General features: G+C 46.1%; 1 protein-coding gene across 4 annotated transcripts in view; it reads right to left on the bottom strand.

Moving 5' to 3' along the window:
- Positions 1-558: 558 nt before the first annotated feature.
- The window catches only part of KLHL3 (kelch like family member 3), a 104052-nt gene continuing 89113 nt past the window's right edge, over positions 559-15497 (bottom strand). For all 4 annotated transcript variants that reach the window (XM_079143890.1, XM_079143892.1, XM_079143893.1 and 1 more), the window contains 4 exons: positions 14585-14713; positions 11194-11334; positions 9155-9298; positions 559-5209 (listed from right to left, as the gene is read on the bottom strand). In XM_079143890.1, coding sequence (XP_079000016.1) covers positions 5181-5209; positions 9155-9298; positions 11194-11334; positions 14585-14713 — 443 coding nt within the window. In that variant the 3' untranslated portion in view covers positions 559-5180. The remainder of the gene's footprint in view (positions 5210-9154; positions 9299-11193; positions 11335-14584; positions 14714-15497) is intronic.

Genomic DNA, 15497 nt, shown 5'->3' on the forward strand with positions numbered 1-15497 from the left:
TCCCCAAACACAAGGAATCTGACTGAGAGGCTCCCACTTATACCTACGGTCTCTCCCACATGCAGATGAACCTGAGCCTTCTGCATGGTCCATCTGTCACCTGAAAGAACCTCCAACAATCTGAAGGGACCTGGGACTGCTTGGTCTGTTAACCAGAGTGAAGACCAAGTCACTGAACGGGAGGCTTTGAGAAGTCACAACTGAGACAAACATCCACGTCCACGTCACAAGAGGCTCACCCCCAACACAGTGGAGCCCAGTGTAGCTGGCACCTTCCCCTCCAGGCCCAACTGCGAGGGATTGCCAGTCATCTCCTGGTCATTGCCCAAACCACCTCACAGCTCCCAGAGGGACTGTTCTCTCTAGACCTCATTAAAGAACATGGGTCTGTGCCAGGGCCACACAACAGAGACCAAGAGAACCCAGACCCTATCCAGCAGATCTTAAACAGATAACTTTTTAAATCTGAAGACGTGCAGGAATAAATCTGTCTTTTTCATGTCTGAGATGTAGTGGAAAGGCTTGTCTACAGAAAGGAAATACCAAGACGTGTTCACATAGTGCAGTTTATTAAAGTGAAACACACAGTATGGGGAAACTAGAACATGATTCCTGTTAAAATAATACATTTGAGGAAATGTTTCTTCAGCTATCACTCTAACTGATCAAGCATGTGACATTGTTCTTTTACAAGATATATAGTTCCTAACACCCATGCAGAGAAGACCGGATTGAGGGCCTTACCTGTGCAACGTGTTGTGTGGGTTCCAGTGGTCCAGTCTGACTGCCTGTGACAAGCACAGGGACAAAGTGCCCACACAGATATACACATTCGGTGTCTTGAGTTTTCTTTCAAAGAAAGTATTTCACATATCATGTACAAATTAAACCAGAAGTCCAACAAGGGTCCTTTATTGCCACAGAACAGGGGAAAAATAATTTACAATCTCATAACCCAAGGCAAGAACAGAGCCCTAGGGCAATTTGTTTCTGCAAATGCCACAGTCCCACATGTTCCTACCACAGTTGATGGTGCTTCCGAGTCACTGAGTCCCACAACAAAGGTTGCACAAGGTTGTGATTATCCACTCTGGAAGGAAGAAGCTCTTCCGTTCTCAGATGCTGGAAGTGCTGCCGGCTCTCCTGCTTGGTCAGTAGATACACGACACGGCTGAATATGAGGGGCTTCAGACTCTAAATAGTGCAAACACTTAAAAAAATACATTCCAACCTCCTTGCTTCTACAGGCCAACAGAGCCTTAAAAACTCCACCTAACTGGAATATGAGTGTGCTCAGCCTCCCAACTTGATCCAATGAGGTGCAAATGGGGAGCATGGAGGTGATTTAAATGGCACCTGTCCCAACAACAATACAAATAAATGCTTTAAAAAAATGAGGCTTATGTTAGATAAATACATGAAACAGAGCCTGGAGTGGAGACACAGCTCAGGAGATAAGTCCTCAGTGAAGTGTGAGCATCTGCAAAGCACGTGCTGAACACGTTCTTCTTGGGGATCATGGTGGACCCCTCTTTTAAAGCACAAGGACAGATGCTTCCAAAAGAGACCTGGCAGCAAATGCCTTTGATCCTGGAAGTTTCAGAAGAACAAGAGAACAGAACAGAATGAGGAATTGTCTGCTGGACCCAGAAAACTTGAGTGTGGGCTGCAAGGCAGGCCTTTCTCTGCACTTGCTCCACACCAAAGTGTGCCAAGTTCAGCGCCAGACGTAAGAGCCACCATGAGATGGGCCAACCCAGCCTCACCCCTCAGGAAGCAGACTCCAAAACACAGCTGGACAGATAGACAAGCAGTATAGTTGGGTAAGTGCTGAGTCAAGCTTGACAATAGGCCCTAGCAATTCGAGAAACACCAGTGACTGTGGGTTTGTTTTTCCTCCCCTTGAGGAAATTGAACTCAGGGCCTCATGCACACCAGGCAAGCCCTCTACCACTGAGCTATAGCCCAGTCCCACTGCATTTAAATTCAGCAGTCACCTTTGAATATGGTATAAAAATGGAGGCCCATCTACCTGGAGTTCCTGAAAATCCATTTGAGGAGGGGAGAAACAAAGGGAAGACAGCAACAGGCACAGATTGGGTGTGAGAGCGAATGAAGTGTAGAACCTAACATCTCATCACTGTGGACAATAAAAAGCAAGACAGAGATTTGAAAAATTATCTTATAAAAATATCTACATTAAAATTTTAGCTTGAAAGCTATAGCTTCAATTTTATAAAAAGACAATCTTTGAAAGGATCTGGCTCAGAAATATACAAACATTACACAACAGATATCAAAGTAAGACAGCTTGAAAAGCATCTTAGGGGATATTGCAACTGGCTTTTCATGAAATAGAATCAAGAATTCTTATTGCATAGCAGAAAATGAGGTCACTTCATTTGCATAATACTGCAACTTTTGAGATGGAGAGATGCCATTGGGTACTTAAGAGAAATAACTTTGGAATTCACAAACTGATTTCTACATTGTCCAAATCAATATCCAAGTGGTGTCTAAGCTGTTTCTAACCTTGGGCCTTAATTCCATTTTACCACTGCAATCAGATTCCAGATCTGCCACTAGCAAAGCTGCTTTCGCAAGTAGTGGTCACCCCAATGGGGGTGGGAAGGGGAAGTGTCACCTACCATGTGACCTGCACTGACTTCAAAGTCAGTGTGATGTATCCACTGTTTGGAGAGAATGGTGCCTGGGAATAAAGAGACAGCAGTTGGGGGATGGCATCTGTGAGCAGCCAGAGCAGAGTGGCTTTTTGGTAGTGAAGTGCCAGTGGACTAGTCCCCATGAGAAAGGATGCACGAGGATGAAAGGAACACGCCTCAGCAGCACTGCCGGCAGGAACAGTGCCTCCTAGGCAGGAAGATGCGAGATGGGACCAACAGCAAAAACCCAAAGGCAGAAAACAGAGCTGGCTAGCTTTCAGGGGAGGGATCTTTCTAGGAAGATGACACACAAAAACTAGCCTTCCCCACATAAGCATGAATGTCTAGCTTCTCAGTGGTGGGAGAGGGGATGGGAATTCGCCTCTCATCTAATCAGAGGGCTTGTGTGAACAACATACTTCAACCTCATCCTCACTACACACATCCCCAAACAAGTACTAGTCCTTCTTTGGAGAGGGAGGACAGATGTTCAGAAAAAGCTTATTCTATCAGCTTCCCACCCAGGGCTAGGCAGAGCTCTGAAAATCACAGCCATCCCCACTGCTGGATAAGACCAGAGCACCTAACTCAAGCATGCCTTGATTCCTCTAAAAACACCTTCTAGGTTCACCCAGGCTGGACTAAAATATCCCCTTCCCAAAGCTATGAAACCTCCTGTGTACCTTGGTGCTCTCCAAATATCTTGCTGAAATAACACTTAATACTGGAAAGAGAAATTTCCACTGCAAGAGAGTTGCAAAATAGTGCACAATACACTATCTGGAGCAAGTCCTAGTTAAAGTGATCAACTAGCTGGGGAGAGCCCTGGGTCTCTATCTTCAGGGGCAGGGGCAGGGACAGAGGGGTGTCAATCTCCTGGAATGTGGGTTTGGAAAAAGCCCAATTGTATCAGAAATCCAATATCAGGGTTCAGAAAGCCCCTTGGTTTCCTGACATCAGGACAGGTTAACCTGGCTCCTAAAGTTTGAGACTATTCTACAGATACAAGACCTGCCCTTCAATGACAACAAATTCCAACATGAACAGTTTGCTAGCCTGGAAACTGCATGGCTTCAAGGTTTTTATTTATTTATTTTTTCTTTTGGTTCTTTTGTTTTGTTTTGTTTTGTTTTGTTTTGTATAAATGACTCTCTGCACCCTCAGATATGCCCTCCAGATGCTGAAAGTTCGTGACTTAGTAAAGCTCTCATCAAACTCCTCTTTTAAAATGCAAGTATCCTGGGATGAGACCTCAAATCCAGGGTCCACTGCCATCTCCTCCCTCACAAGGGAAACAAAGAGGGGAGGTGTCCTGGAGGTTGAGGTGCAGACCCTGAACTAGGAGGAAAGCACAAGAAAAGGAAGACAAGCATGAGACAGACCTGACCATTATCACAAAGTGCCAAGGGCTGTCACCAGTGGGTATACTCCTCTGAAGTCCTCCATGGCCATTCAAATCACATGAGACCCCAGCCAACACAGGGACAGACTTATCTCTGGGTTTGATGGAAGGGTGACCTGCTACTTATCCTCCAAACCAGAATACTTGTGAGTATAATGGGGTGCTGTGAATAATGAGACCCAGATGATAAGTATACATGAGGCCTGTCCTGTCCTGGGAAACCCAGAAGTCAGACCCCTTTCTGAGACCACTGTGGGTAGGGATTGAATCCTTACCACTTTGGTTTTTTTGTTTTTTTCCTATGTATTTTTTTACTCCAGTGTGATACCTGGGCTTCTCTGAAGAACTTGTTTTCCCTGCTGAAGAGATACACAATCTTCCATACCCAGAATCCTTGACATCAAAGATCAGAGGCCGTTCTTGTCTTCCTAGAGAGAAGCCCAAGGAAGAATGGCTGACGAGGGGCACAGATTCTGTCTGCTCCATGTCCTGGTACCCAGAGGACATGGCAGCTTCAAGAAGGCCCAGCTCTTCAACAGAGCTACAGTAGTCAAGTCACCTTTGCAGGTGTGGTCAGAGGACTGCCCCACTGACCAGTTACTCCTGGACATGCCCAGCCCATCCAAGTAGATCCCCAAAAGACAGTAGCTCTGGCAGTCTTGGGGTTTCCATGGGACAAATCCAGAAGAGAGGTTTCTGTGATTTGAGTTTTGACATGGTGAAGGGATCAGTAGTAAAGAAATCCAGTGGAAGATCACACATCACACATCCCCACGTCCCCACATGTTTTAAACACACACACACACACACACACACACACACACACTCTCTCTCTCTAGGTTCTCTGTTGTCTCTGTAGAAACAACAAGAAAAAAAAAAGCCCAAAGGTGCTGCTGAGTCGTCCGGAACTCCACAGCTCAGGGTGGAGGCCAAAGCACCTCAGGGGAGCAGGAGGTGGGTCACCAGCGACCACACTGAGAGAGACTGCACCATGGGAAAGGGTCATGCTTGCGCCATCTTGGACCCTCCCAGTGAGTCAAATCCAGTCGTCATGGTCCCACAGCTCCGAGTCATGGGCTCCCGCTCCTTCCTCCTCCTGGCAGTGGGAGTTTGGGTCACAAGGACTTATGGATCACAGCAACACCTACATGAAAGGGGAAGAAAGTTATCACCTTAGTTTCTCCAAAGTTATTCACAGTCCCAGTAAAGACAGAAGGGTTTGTGGACCTGGGCTCCCAGCAGTTGACTGTTTTTCACTTTAATAACTAAGTCCTGGCAAGACGTTTGAACCCACGGGCACAGTCCCTCAAACATCCTAGGTGGGTAGACTCATCCTACACCATCACAGAGGTCATCCAGTGCTGGGACAACACCCCCCCCCCCGGCCCTCAGCCCTGGCACCTGGCACTCAGTTTATCCACACGCAGCACCCTCACTGAGAACACAGAGGCCCTGTGCCGCTCTGAGTCTGAATCACCACAGAGAAGTGATGGGTGATTTGTGTCTGCTTTTAGAAGACACTGAAATGAACTGGAAAGAACAGAAGACTGATCTCATGGAAGCAAGAAGAATTGAATGCAACACTGGCTCAGCCACCTGTCAACATGCACTGTGGCCTTAGACAAGTCCAGTCACCTCCTTAGGCCCAGTTCCCATCCTATTTAACATTATCTTACCAAGAGAATCTTCCAGTGCTAAATTCTTTACTTTTTTTTTTTTTTTTTTTTTTTTTTGCTGTGCTGGGGATTGAACCCAGGGCCTTGTGCTTGTGAGGCGAGCACTCTACCAACTGAGCTATCTCCCCAGCCCAATTCTTTACTTTTATAAATACTCCAGACAGGTATATTTTCATAAAATAAAATCCTCTTCATCACCTAACTTAGTAAAAGATTTGTATTATCTAAAGAGAAACCAGAGTATGACTTTGCGAATCCATGTGTGACCTACAACCTCACTGTAGTACACTGACACGACATGAAGGACTATAGGCTGAGTCCTCTACCACAGACGCCAGCTAGTTCACAGCTTAGCTTCCCAGACTACTCTGCAGCTGCAAGTGTCAGGTGGTCCAGTCCTGGCCAATGACATTGTAAATGCATGTCTGCCAGTGCTGCAGCCTGAGCTTGTCCTTGTCCTTCCTGGGATGCTCATGTAAGGCCCAGCTATGAGAAAGCTGGCAGAACAGAATAGAGAGAGATACCTGGTTCTTCACTGACAGTCTGGGTCACCAGTGCAATCATCAATTTCTTCCTACCTGAGACAAATATACTCCATTTCTTATATAAGCAACAACCTGTCAGTTTTTCTGGCACCTAATGCTGAACAAAATCCTAACTTAAAAGGTTTCTACAGGTAAAATGGTTATGGGAGCCTTATTTTAACATATCCTCACAACTATAAACTATTCTGGTTGAAGATGAGATTAAGAGAACACTGCTAAAAGAAAGCCCAGGATACCCCACAGGAGAGATTCTGTTAAGACCTCATTTCCTGTTAACTCCTGGATAAAGGTGACAATATAGATGTGTGCAAGCAGGCAAACCTAAGTCTGGAAGAAGATGTATTACATGACCTTGACAGAATCCCTTCACCCTGGACAGCTCTTTCATAAGGTTTATTTATTTGTTTGCTTTTTGTTGTTGTTGTTTTGTACCAAGGATTGAACCCAGGAACACTTAACTACTGAGCCACATCCCCAGCCCTATTTTATATTTTATTTAGAGACAAGGTTTCGCTGAGTGGCTTTACAGCCTTACTAGGTTGCTAAGGCTGGTTTTGAACTTGTGATCCTCCTGCCTCAACTTCTGGAGCTGCTGGGATTATGGGCATGTACCACTGCACCCAGCAGCTACCATTTTTAAAGCAGGCTCTTGTATTGCTCTTTCTATATAAGCATTCTTTTTTGATTATAAGAGTAATCTATTCTCAATACGGAAAACTTGGGAGAACACAAAGAAAAAATCTTTCATCCTTTCACACAAAAGAACTGCCACTATCTTTCTAGATTATTTCCTGGCTTCTAATAATAATCACATTTGTTTACTGAGAGGAGTCTGGTGCCAGGTAGGCACTGCGCAAAGCTTATCACATTTCACTCTCACAACAGCCCTCAGAGGCTCTATCTAGTTTTATTCCCATTTTACAAGTGATACAACAGAGGTTCAGTCAGATTGAACACCTGGCTCAGATACCTAGGGTTAGTGGCAGAGCCAGGATTCAAGTTCAGATTTGACTCCCTTATCCATTCACAGAAGCAGTAGCTGTTCAAGCCCACCATTGCCCCAGGGCAGAACCACAGGACTGAACACACATGGTACAGACTGCCCAATCCCCTTTAACCTAACACCTGTCACAAATATTTTCTCATGATGTTAAATATACACTCCTGTAAAAACAGTCCACAGATTATTTAACTATTTCCCTCATGTTAGACATTAAGTAGTTCTTCGTTGTTTGCTATAATAATACTCCAATAAATAACTTCATCTATGAATCTTTGCCTTTCTGAGATTTTCCCCAGATTTCAAGACTTACTCAGTCAATGGGTTTGAACACAAAATTGCATGCTTATTTGTCTGCTTCCCACCAACATCTGGTGTGGGCAGAGTGAAAACAGGCACATGAAATATTCAGTACCTGTAGGAAATTCTAACCAGCCATAGTTAAGCCCTCCCCTCTCATTAAGGCACATGTGGAGCCAAGAGGAAATCCCAGACGTGCCTCAACATCTTTTCCTAGAGAACAGTCTGCTCTTCTCTCTATGGCTTCAGAAAGAAAGTGACAGTGCTGGTTTTCGTAATTAGCCATTGGAACAGAGTTGCTCTAGGACCTGAATGCTTCTAAAATCTTTCCTATTTAGCTAAGAAAAATATGACAAGGTGGGAAAAACTCTAAAGGATGAAAGAGTGAAAGAAGTTCATTGCGATGGGAGCCCTGTGTTGAAAGGACATGACACAAACCCCTCAAAGCCTACCCGATGCCATCAATGACTGGCCTTCCTAGTGCAGATGGGAATAAGACCGCCACTAGAGTCAAGATGTGGACTAAATGAGAAAATGTCTATGAATATCTAGGATGATTCCTGGCATACTGTGTGTGCTCCATAAGTAAGTATTTGGCCTAACCCAGGTTCTGGAGCTGGGCTACATTGTGGCTATATATTTGCTGGTCTCCCCATGGACCTCAGACCTCTAGAACATCAGCCCTGATGTCTTCCTGGCCTCTGTACCTCATCAAACCCCATACATGCTCCACAAGTAGTACACAGGTTCCACATCGGCCTACCATTATTCCCGCTGACCTTCTGCCCCAATCCTGAGCCAGGGTAGCAGAAGGGGTGTGGCTTAGAAGTCAGACCCAAGTCTGAATTCTGTCTTTGCTGTATGTTAGCTATGTGGCCTTTGCCAAGTTGAACTCTCAAAGCTCAGTTTTATTATCTGTAAAATGGAGGGACACAGTCCCATTCAGCCTTAGGGTTGTTGAAAAAAAAAGAGAGTGAATGTGTACACTGTACCTAACACAAACTCCCATGGTACAGAGTGGGGCCCCAGCAAAGGGCAGTTCTTGGTGTCATTGTGACCCACTGTTAAGGATTAATGAAGCCTGTCTCCTCCAGATGGAGGTCCCTGAACCTGCAAATTCTCACCATCGTGTCAGGTAATAAAGCCGTACAGGACATTCCACTTACAACTCATGTGTACGTCATCTTGTATGTCCCCTGTTCTCAGCAGGCAGATAGGGCTTATCTTTCCCACTCAACTTCCAGAGACCAAGAACTGTACTTTATGCCATTTAGGAACCTGATACAAAATAAGCCAGGAATGGTAATGAAACTCTAAAATCTCTTGTGGCAGTGTAGATCTTTTGGAAGTGGTTCCTTGGAACACTATATTAAGAATTCCAAGGCTACATTCAGAGTCACAGGGGATGTGCTAATTAATTATCAGCATCTTTCCTGGACACAGAGAGAAGGAGTGGCCATGTGACAATTACCTGCCACCCCAGGAGGAGGCACTCAGACCCAAGTTAAGCAAGCTCAAGTCTCCTCCTCCCCTCCCCAGCCCAGGGTGGGTGGAGCTGGAAGGCAGACCTGCGTAGCTCCGCCCGGTACTCATGTTGGTTGGCAGCAGCGTCCACTTGTCAGTGACAGGATTGTAGTACTCCACCGATGCCAGGTTGCAGGATCCATCATCTCCTCCAACCACATACAGGAGCCCATTCACTGCGCAGACCCCTGGGAGTCGAGCAGAAGCCACCAGAGACATTAGGGTACCACAGATCTGGATCTGCAGCAGACACATGCTGGCGGTCCTAGAGGCCCTTCCCTCACATATGGTGGGACAATGGAGATCAGCTTGGCAGGTCTGAGTTTGCTCAGTGGTGGCACATGCTGCCAACAGCCACTAGGTTCCGAGGATCCCCTGTCCTAACAATCATTTCCCTCGGATGTTCCCTCCATCCCACCTGATAGAGCATCGTGAGTTCTGCTCCTCTGTCAGTGAGCACTGAGCACCTGGCACACAGACCTCCCAGTCCCCCTGGGATGAGGAACAAAACAGTTGAGTGATTTTGTGCACTACTACTTCTCTGCTTATAAGCTTTCCGCTGTGTGGTACTAACGGCAGTGTCCATAACCCCTTCACAAGACAGGGATCTAAACTCACATACTGTTCGTTGCCTGGGTCCAGGCTCCCCTCCCATCCTGATCGCAGAATGAGCTGGTTATGGGGCAAGGTCTCAAGAAATGGGGACTGAAGAGTAAGAAAGTATAACTAAAAGACCATATAGTCCAATAAACTGTGTATTTTTGCAAAATCAGATTAAGGCCTTGCTGATACCCTAAAAAGTAGTATTGGTATCAGTGTTGGTGAGGATACTCTCAAATATTAGTGAGAGTCTAAAATGGACCACCTTTCTGGATGGTCTAAAACACAGGTGCTCTCTCTGACTCAGAATTCCACTTTTGGTCTTTTATCATAAGAAATAATTTTAAATGTGTGCATTAATTTAACTACAAGAACCATTTACAATAACCTAAGCATTACTTAGACTCTAGAAAAGAAAGAAATGATGCAAATTAATTCAGCAGGTCATAGGACGTCGATGAAAGATGGTGAAGTGAGTTTTTAAAAGCAGGTTATAAAACAGAGTTATAGTGTGACTCCATTTTTGTTATTAATAGAAATATCTAGATGTGAATATTTGCATATACTCCTGTTTACACTTAAACTTGTTCTCAGACTTCAGATGGACTCACTGCCTTAAGGGTTTTGTAATTCCCTGCTCATGTGGCTTAAGGTCAAACGCCAAGTTAAATCATAGGAGACTCAGGCAATGAGTAAATTAGTAAACTTCCCCTCTGTTTATACTTCTAACAAGTCAGCCACAAATGGGTTTAGCAAACAGGTAAGGTGAGAATAAAGGGAATAATTCTGCCTGAAAGAAACTTGTTTGTCTTTCCATCCTGGGAGGGTGGGCTCAGCTGATGCTTTCCCAAAGCACAGAGGCATAAGGGTGAATCAACACAGGACCTGACCCAAAGGACAAAACTCCAAATGGAAACAGTTTGATAGGACTGTCAGGCTCCAGGAGATACACATCTAAAGCCCCTATGGAAGGAACAGGAGAAGGGAAAGAAAGGATAGGAGAAACAGGAAGTACAGAGAAGGGAATAAAGGAAGTGGCTCCCCTGGAGAATCAGGCAAGGGCCCACCTCTGCCTGTAAGGAAGGCAACTGGATTTAGGTGAAAGTGAGACAGGGATCAGCAATGAAAAGATGGGGTCACACACTATCTGGCCCATGTCCACACAGTGCTATGCTTAAGCCACTGGGCAGGGGCATTGGTGACAGAGGTCTTTTCTGGGTCTGTGCCAAACTACATGTAGTAAAATTATCACCCTCCATGGAGGTGGGGGAACCCTCCATGAAGGGCAAGTATTTTGGGTCTTGAGCAGGTCTTCCTACCTCTCACCTAGAACATGTCTGGCAGATGGATATTCCCTGTTCAGTGTCCAAGCTCAGCTCGAGGTCCTGAGAATCTCTCCCCTCTTCCTCTCATGGAAACTGTTGTGTGCAGAGAGAAGAGACCAGGACCCCCACAGCAGAGAAGGAGAGAGCAGTTACATTACCTGCATTGCGTCGACACATGTTCATGTCTGCCACCTGCTTCCAGGTGTTTGTTCCAGGATCATAAACTTCAACGCTCTTCCTCACCAAGGGCCCATCATGTCCACCTGTGGCATACAGCTGTCCACTGAGCACTCCAACCCCTGAAAGGCAGAGCGGTGTCCCAGCCTCAGGCTGGCTACAGGAACCAGACACAATGAGGCCTGGTGTCCAGCCCCAGATGGCCACCACTAGCAGGTGACTTGGTGGGTACTGATTTATCTCCTTGGACTTCAGTATCCTCATCTGTAAAACAGACACAATGATACCCTCCCCACCTCCTCAAGAGATTGTTAACTTGGAAATGTTGAAATATACAGCAAATATGACTCCATTCCTGTTTTAAAAACATAAACATATGCATATACCTATGTGGTAGGTAAAAAGACTGAAAGAAATCCACCAAAACATTAAAAGTAGTTATTTTGGGGGAGTAAAACTACATTTCTTTCTTTTTTGCCTACCTACAATGCCTTGCCTTCTAAAACTGTTGTATTAGCCTTGTATTAGCTGAGTAATAAAGAGTTAAAATTTGAAACTAGTCATGCAGCAGGTATGCTGAGATCATTACCAGAGAGACCGCCCTGATAGTCTCAGAGCGGAGGCTGTTTTTCTGCCCACTTCTCTCCTGGATGCCAGAGGGCATTAGACCATGCACGGAGCTGGCCAGGCTGAGGCATCATTTACAAGCTTTAGGGTAACCTTTTAAAATACTTTAATACAAGTCAAGGAGACAAAATCAATAAAAGAGGGTGGTAGCACCTAAAAACAGCAACTGGCCTGGTGACTGGGACACCTGGGTTCTAGACCTGCCTCTAATTTCTCCATTGGGTGCTTCTTCCCTTTCTGGGTCTCAGTTTTCCCATTTGTGAAGGGAGGGGGATAAAATGGGTCAGAAATGCCTGTGGACTACTCCTCTCCATGGACAGGATGCATCTCCAGCAGCTGGAAGATTCCTGAGAAGATGGGCTGTAAGGCCTCACTCCCAGACACACTGGTCAGGAGCCTGGAAAAGTTCCACGGGTGATTAGGATGTACAGCCAGTTTTCAAATTCAAGAACTGGATTTGTAGAACATAAACATCATACGGACAAGGACTGTCTTACCCTTGCCTTGTTCCCTATGTCTGGGAGTGTACCTTCTGGCAGATATTTGAATGACAAAGTATGTAAAATCCCCTTCAGCAACTATGCTAGCAAACTAGTGGTTCCTAGCAGTTGCCCTAAACTAACAGCAGATGGTGCTGTCGTACCAACAATGGCTAGCTAATGGATGCAGGCCTACCCAGTCAGTGGGTTCCTAAGCTCCACCTTCACAGTGGGTGACAGGAACAGCCACCCCTAAAACCCTGAGATGGACTCCTTTCCCCTAACTATCCACACCTTGCTGAGAAAGGAAGCAGCCTTCAAGGCACTTGTGGGCAGCCTGATCAAGAACACTGATGCAGAGGATACCTGTATCTAGAGCCCAGCCTGGGTACCTCCAAGGGCCCTAGGCAGCTGGAAGACAGGGCCTTTGGTGCCACCAAAAAACACCCCCAAGACAAGTACATGGGTTCCCAACTAGAAGCGAGACTTCCCACACATTAGGAAACTGAAGCAGCCAGGGCTCTGACAGTAATCTGAGGAAAGAGTTCATTCCCTAAGTCAAGGTCACTGTGCCTCCCAGGGACACAGGCATTGGGATAACATTACCCTGGGTCCCCTACTTAGGTTTAAAAGGTAGTATCAGGGCTGAGTGATAACCACCCAGCAGTAACTTTCTAAGCAGCTTGTAGTCAAAGCAGTTGTGGCCTCCAAAGGTTACTTCATTCACATGAATGAGCCTGAACTTTCAAAGGCAGGTGAGAAATCCTAGTTTCACTAGATCTGCCTCAGCACTTTTTGCTGGGGAACTTCCTCAAAGCAGCCAAGCACCTCAGTGTGCATGGTGCCCTCTTCTGAGCTGTTCCTAGATTTTTGAGCCTTGAGCACCTGCTCTCATGCCTCAAGGAACAGGAGGGGACAACTAGGAAGTATAATCTATGGACACTAGAAGTCTAAATTACTACAGGAGTTTTATGGAAGGGAAGAATCATGGGATCTGTGATTTGAACTGGTCCTTAAGGAACACCTGCTCCAACCCACTCATCTCATATCTGAGGAACTGAAGGCCAGAAATGGAGAAGAACTCATCTAAGGTCACAGAGCAAGTTAGAACAGACCCAGCACTGAAGCCCAAGTTTCCTAACTGCCAGGCATCTGCAACACATTCAGGAAGGGCCGATCTGTCAGGATCAGCAGAGACGAGCTCCTGAAAAATAGCACCCCAAACACAAATACATGAGGGGGACAGGGGAGAAATTGAGAAAAAAAAAAAAAAAAAAAAACCAGAGGGGAAACTTTCAGTTATGGTTTCCTTCCCACCAGACCCAGACTGGGAATCAGTAGCCACACACCAAAGGAACAGCATCCAGGGCCTTGCCTGCCCCTCAGACCTCTTCCTGGGGCCTCTAGGATGATGGGGAGACCAAGCAGGGAAGGAGGAACTACTGCCACAGCTCCAAAAAGAACCCAAAGGACCATAGAACTCCTAGTCCTCCACAAGAAGCACTCGTGCAAAACCATTTGGAGGTCATTCTCTTCCCATGTTGAGAGCAGGTAGAGGTGAGGGAGAGTGTGCATAAGGGAGAGTGTGGATGAGAGAGAGTGGGGGTGGGGGTGAGGGAGAGGGGATGAGGGTTTATCTCCAGATGTGAATACTAGTATATTGTCTTCCAACCTCAAGACAGGGACTCCAGGCAGGCAAGCTGGGCTGTGTCAGCTAAAGTGTGGACACTTGTCCTATTACCTCACAGGAATGAGCCTCTAATGATTTATCTGTGAGTCAAAAGGCCTAACCTTGGAGAGAGAGTTCCAATTCCGGTAGTTACTAATTTTATAACCTTAGGCAAATTATTTAACTCCTGGTAGACTTACTTTCAAAACCTGGTCAGTGGAATCAATATTATCAATATTGTAATATAACTCATACTGTACCTCCCGTTCAGGGCTGTGATGATGATTAAATAGACTGAGGCCCAGGAAGGGCCTGTTAGGACAGCGCCTGACCCCCAGTAAGCCTTCACTTTGAAGAGATGTAGACCCTCCGTACAACCAGGGTGATGATAAAGAACGATATTTCTTCCACACTCTAGCAAAGGGATCCTTGGGGAAGGTGCACTTATAAGCACTGTGTCTGGCTGCAAAGGTGCTAATGGGATTATATACAGTAAAAAGAAAGAAGAAGAAAAGTAAACTGAAGTGTAAGGATGTGGTGTTGGACTCAAGACCTGGCTGTGCGCCAAGCAGCCAGCCTGACCCTGAGGCTCCCTACCTGCACCACTGCGGCGGGTGCTCATGTCGGCCACGTATATCCACTCATTGGTCGCTGGGTTGTACTGCTCCACGGTGCTCAGGCACTGACGGGAGGCCCCATCGTAACCCCCAACGGCATACAGCTTCCCTGGAACAGAAAAAGAGGATGAGGATGGTGACAGGGAGGCTGGCAGGGCATTGAGGCCTGGCTGATGCTCCACCTTTAACCCACAGGGCACTCTTACTTCAGAGTGCTGGGCCTCCTTCCTCCAGAGGAGCTCCAGCTTATGCCCCCAGCAGGGGAAACAGTCTCCACATTTCTGCCTTCTACTTGCTCCTAAGCCCTGAGCTCTTTAAAGCAATTCTGAACCTCATACTAAATAAGAACTCCAAAGACCCAGCGCGAAGCGACAACCTGGTACCACAAGACTCAACGTATACTTGCTGGTGAACTAGGTTAAAGCTTCTCTAGAACAGGGCTCCTGCACTGGATAGATGGGAGAGCTGGAGGACTCTCGGCTATTACCAGGCAGGCTAACCATCTGGCTAACGGCTTGCAATAACAGATGGGATAAATGTGGAAAAATCTTTGATGAGAGCCCAGAGCTTAGCTACTGTTTCTGTTCCTTCCTTAACTCCACATACAGGCAGAGCTTGTGAGTGGAGTGTTCTATGTATATTCTGGGCTTAGGTGGCTGGACTTTTATGCAGGCTACACTGGGATTTCCAAGCCATGCATAAAACAGCCCTGAAGCATCATCATCTATTTTAAAATAAAAGTACCATGAAGCCATTACCCAAGAGCATCATTTCTTCCTGGGGCTGGGGACTAGGAGCAAGGTTGGACAAGGGAGCAGAAAATTGGTATTTGAGCTGCTTGACAGTAGAGATTTGAACATTCTGGATTTAATATCTAGTCTTAGAATGCAATG

Source organism: Sciurus vulgaris (genome assembly GCF_902686455.1).
Source record: "Sciurus vulgaris genome assembly, chromosome: 6".
In the NCBI taxonomy this organism is placed as follows: domain Eukaryota; kingdom Metazoa; phylum Chordata; class Mammalia; order Rodentia; family Sciuridae; genus Sciurus; species Sciurus vulgaris.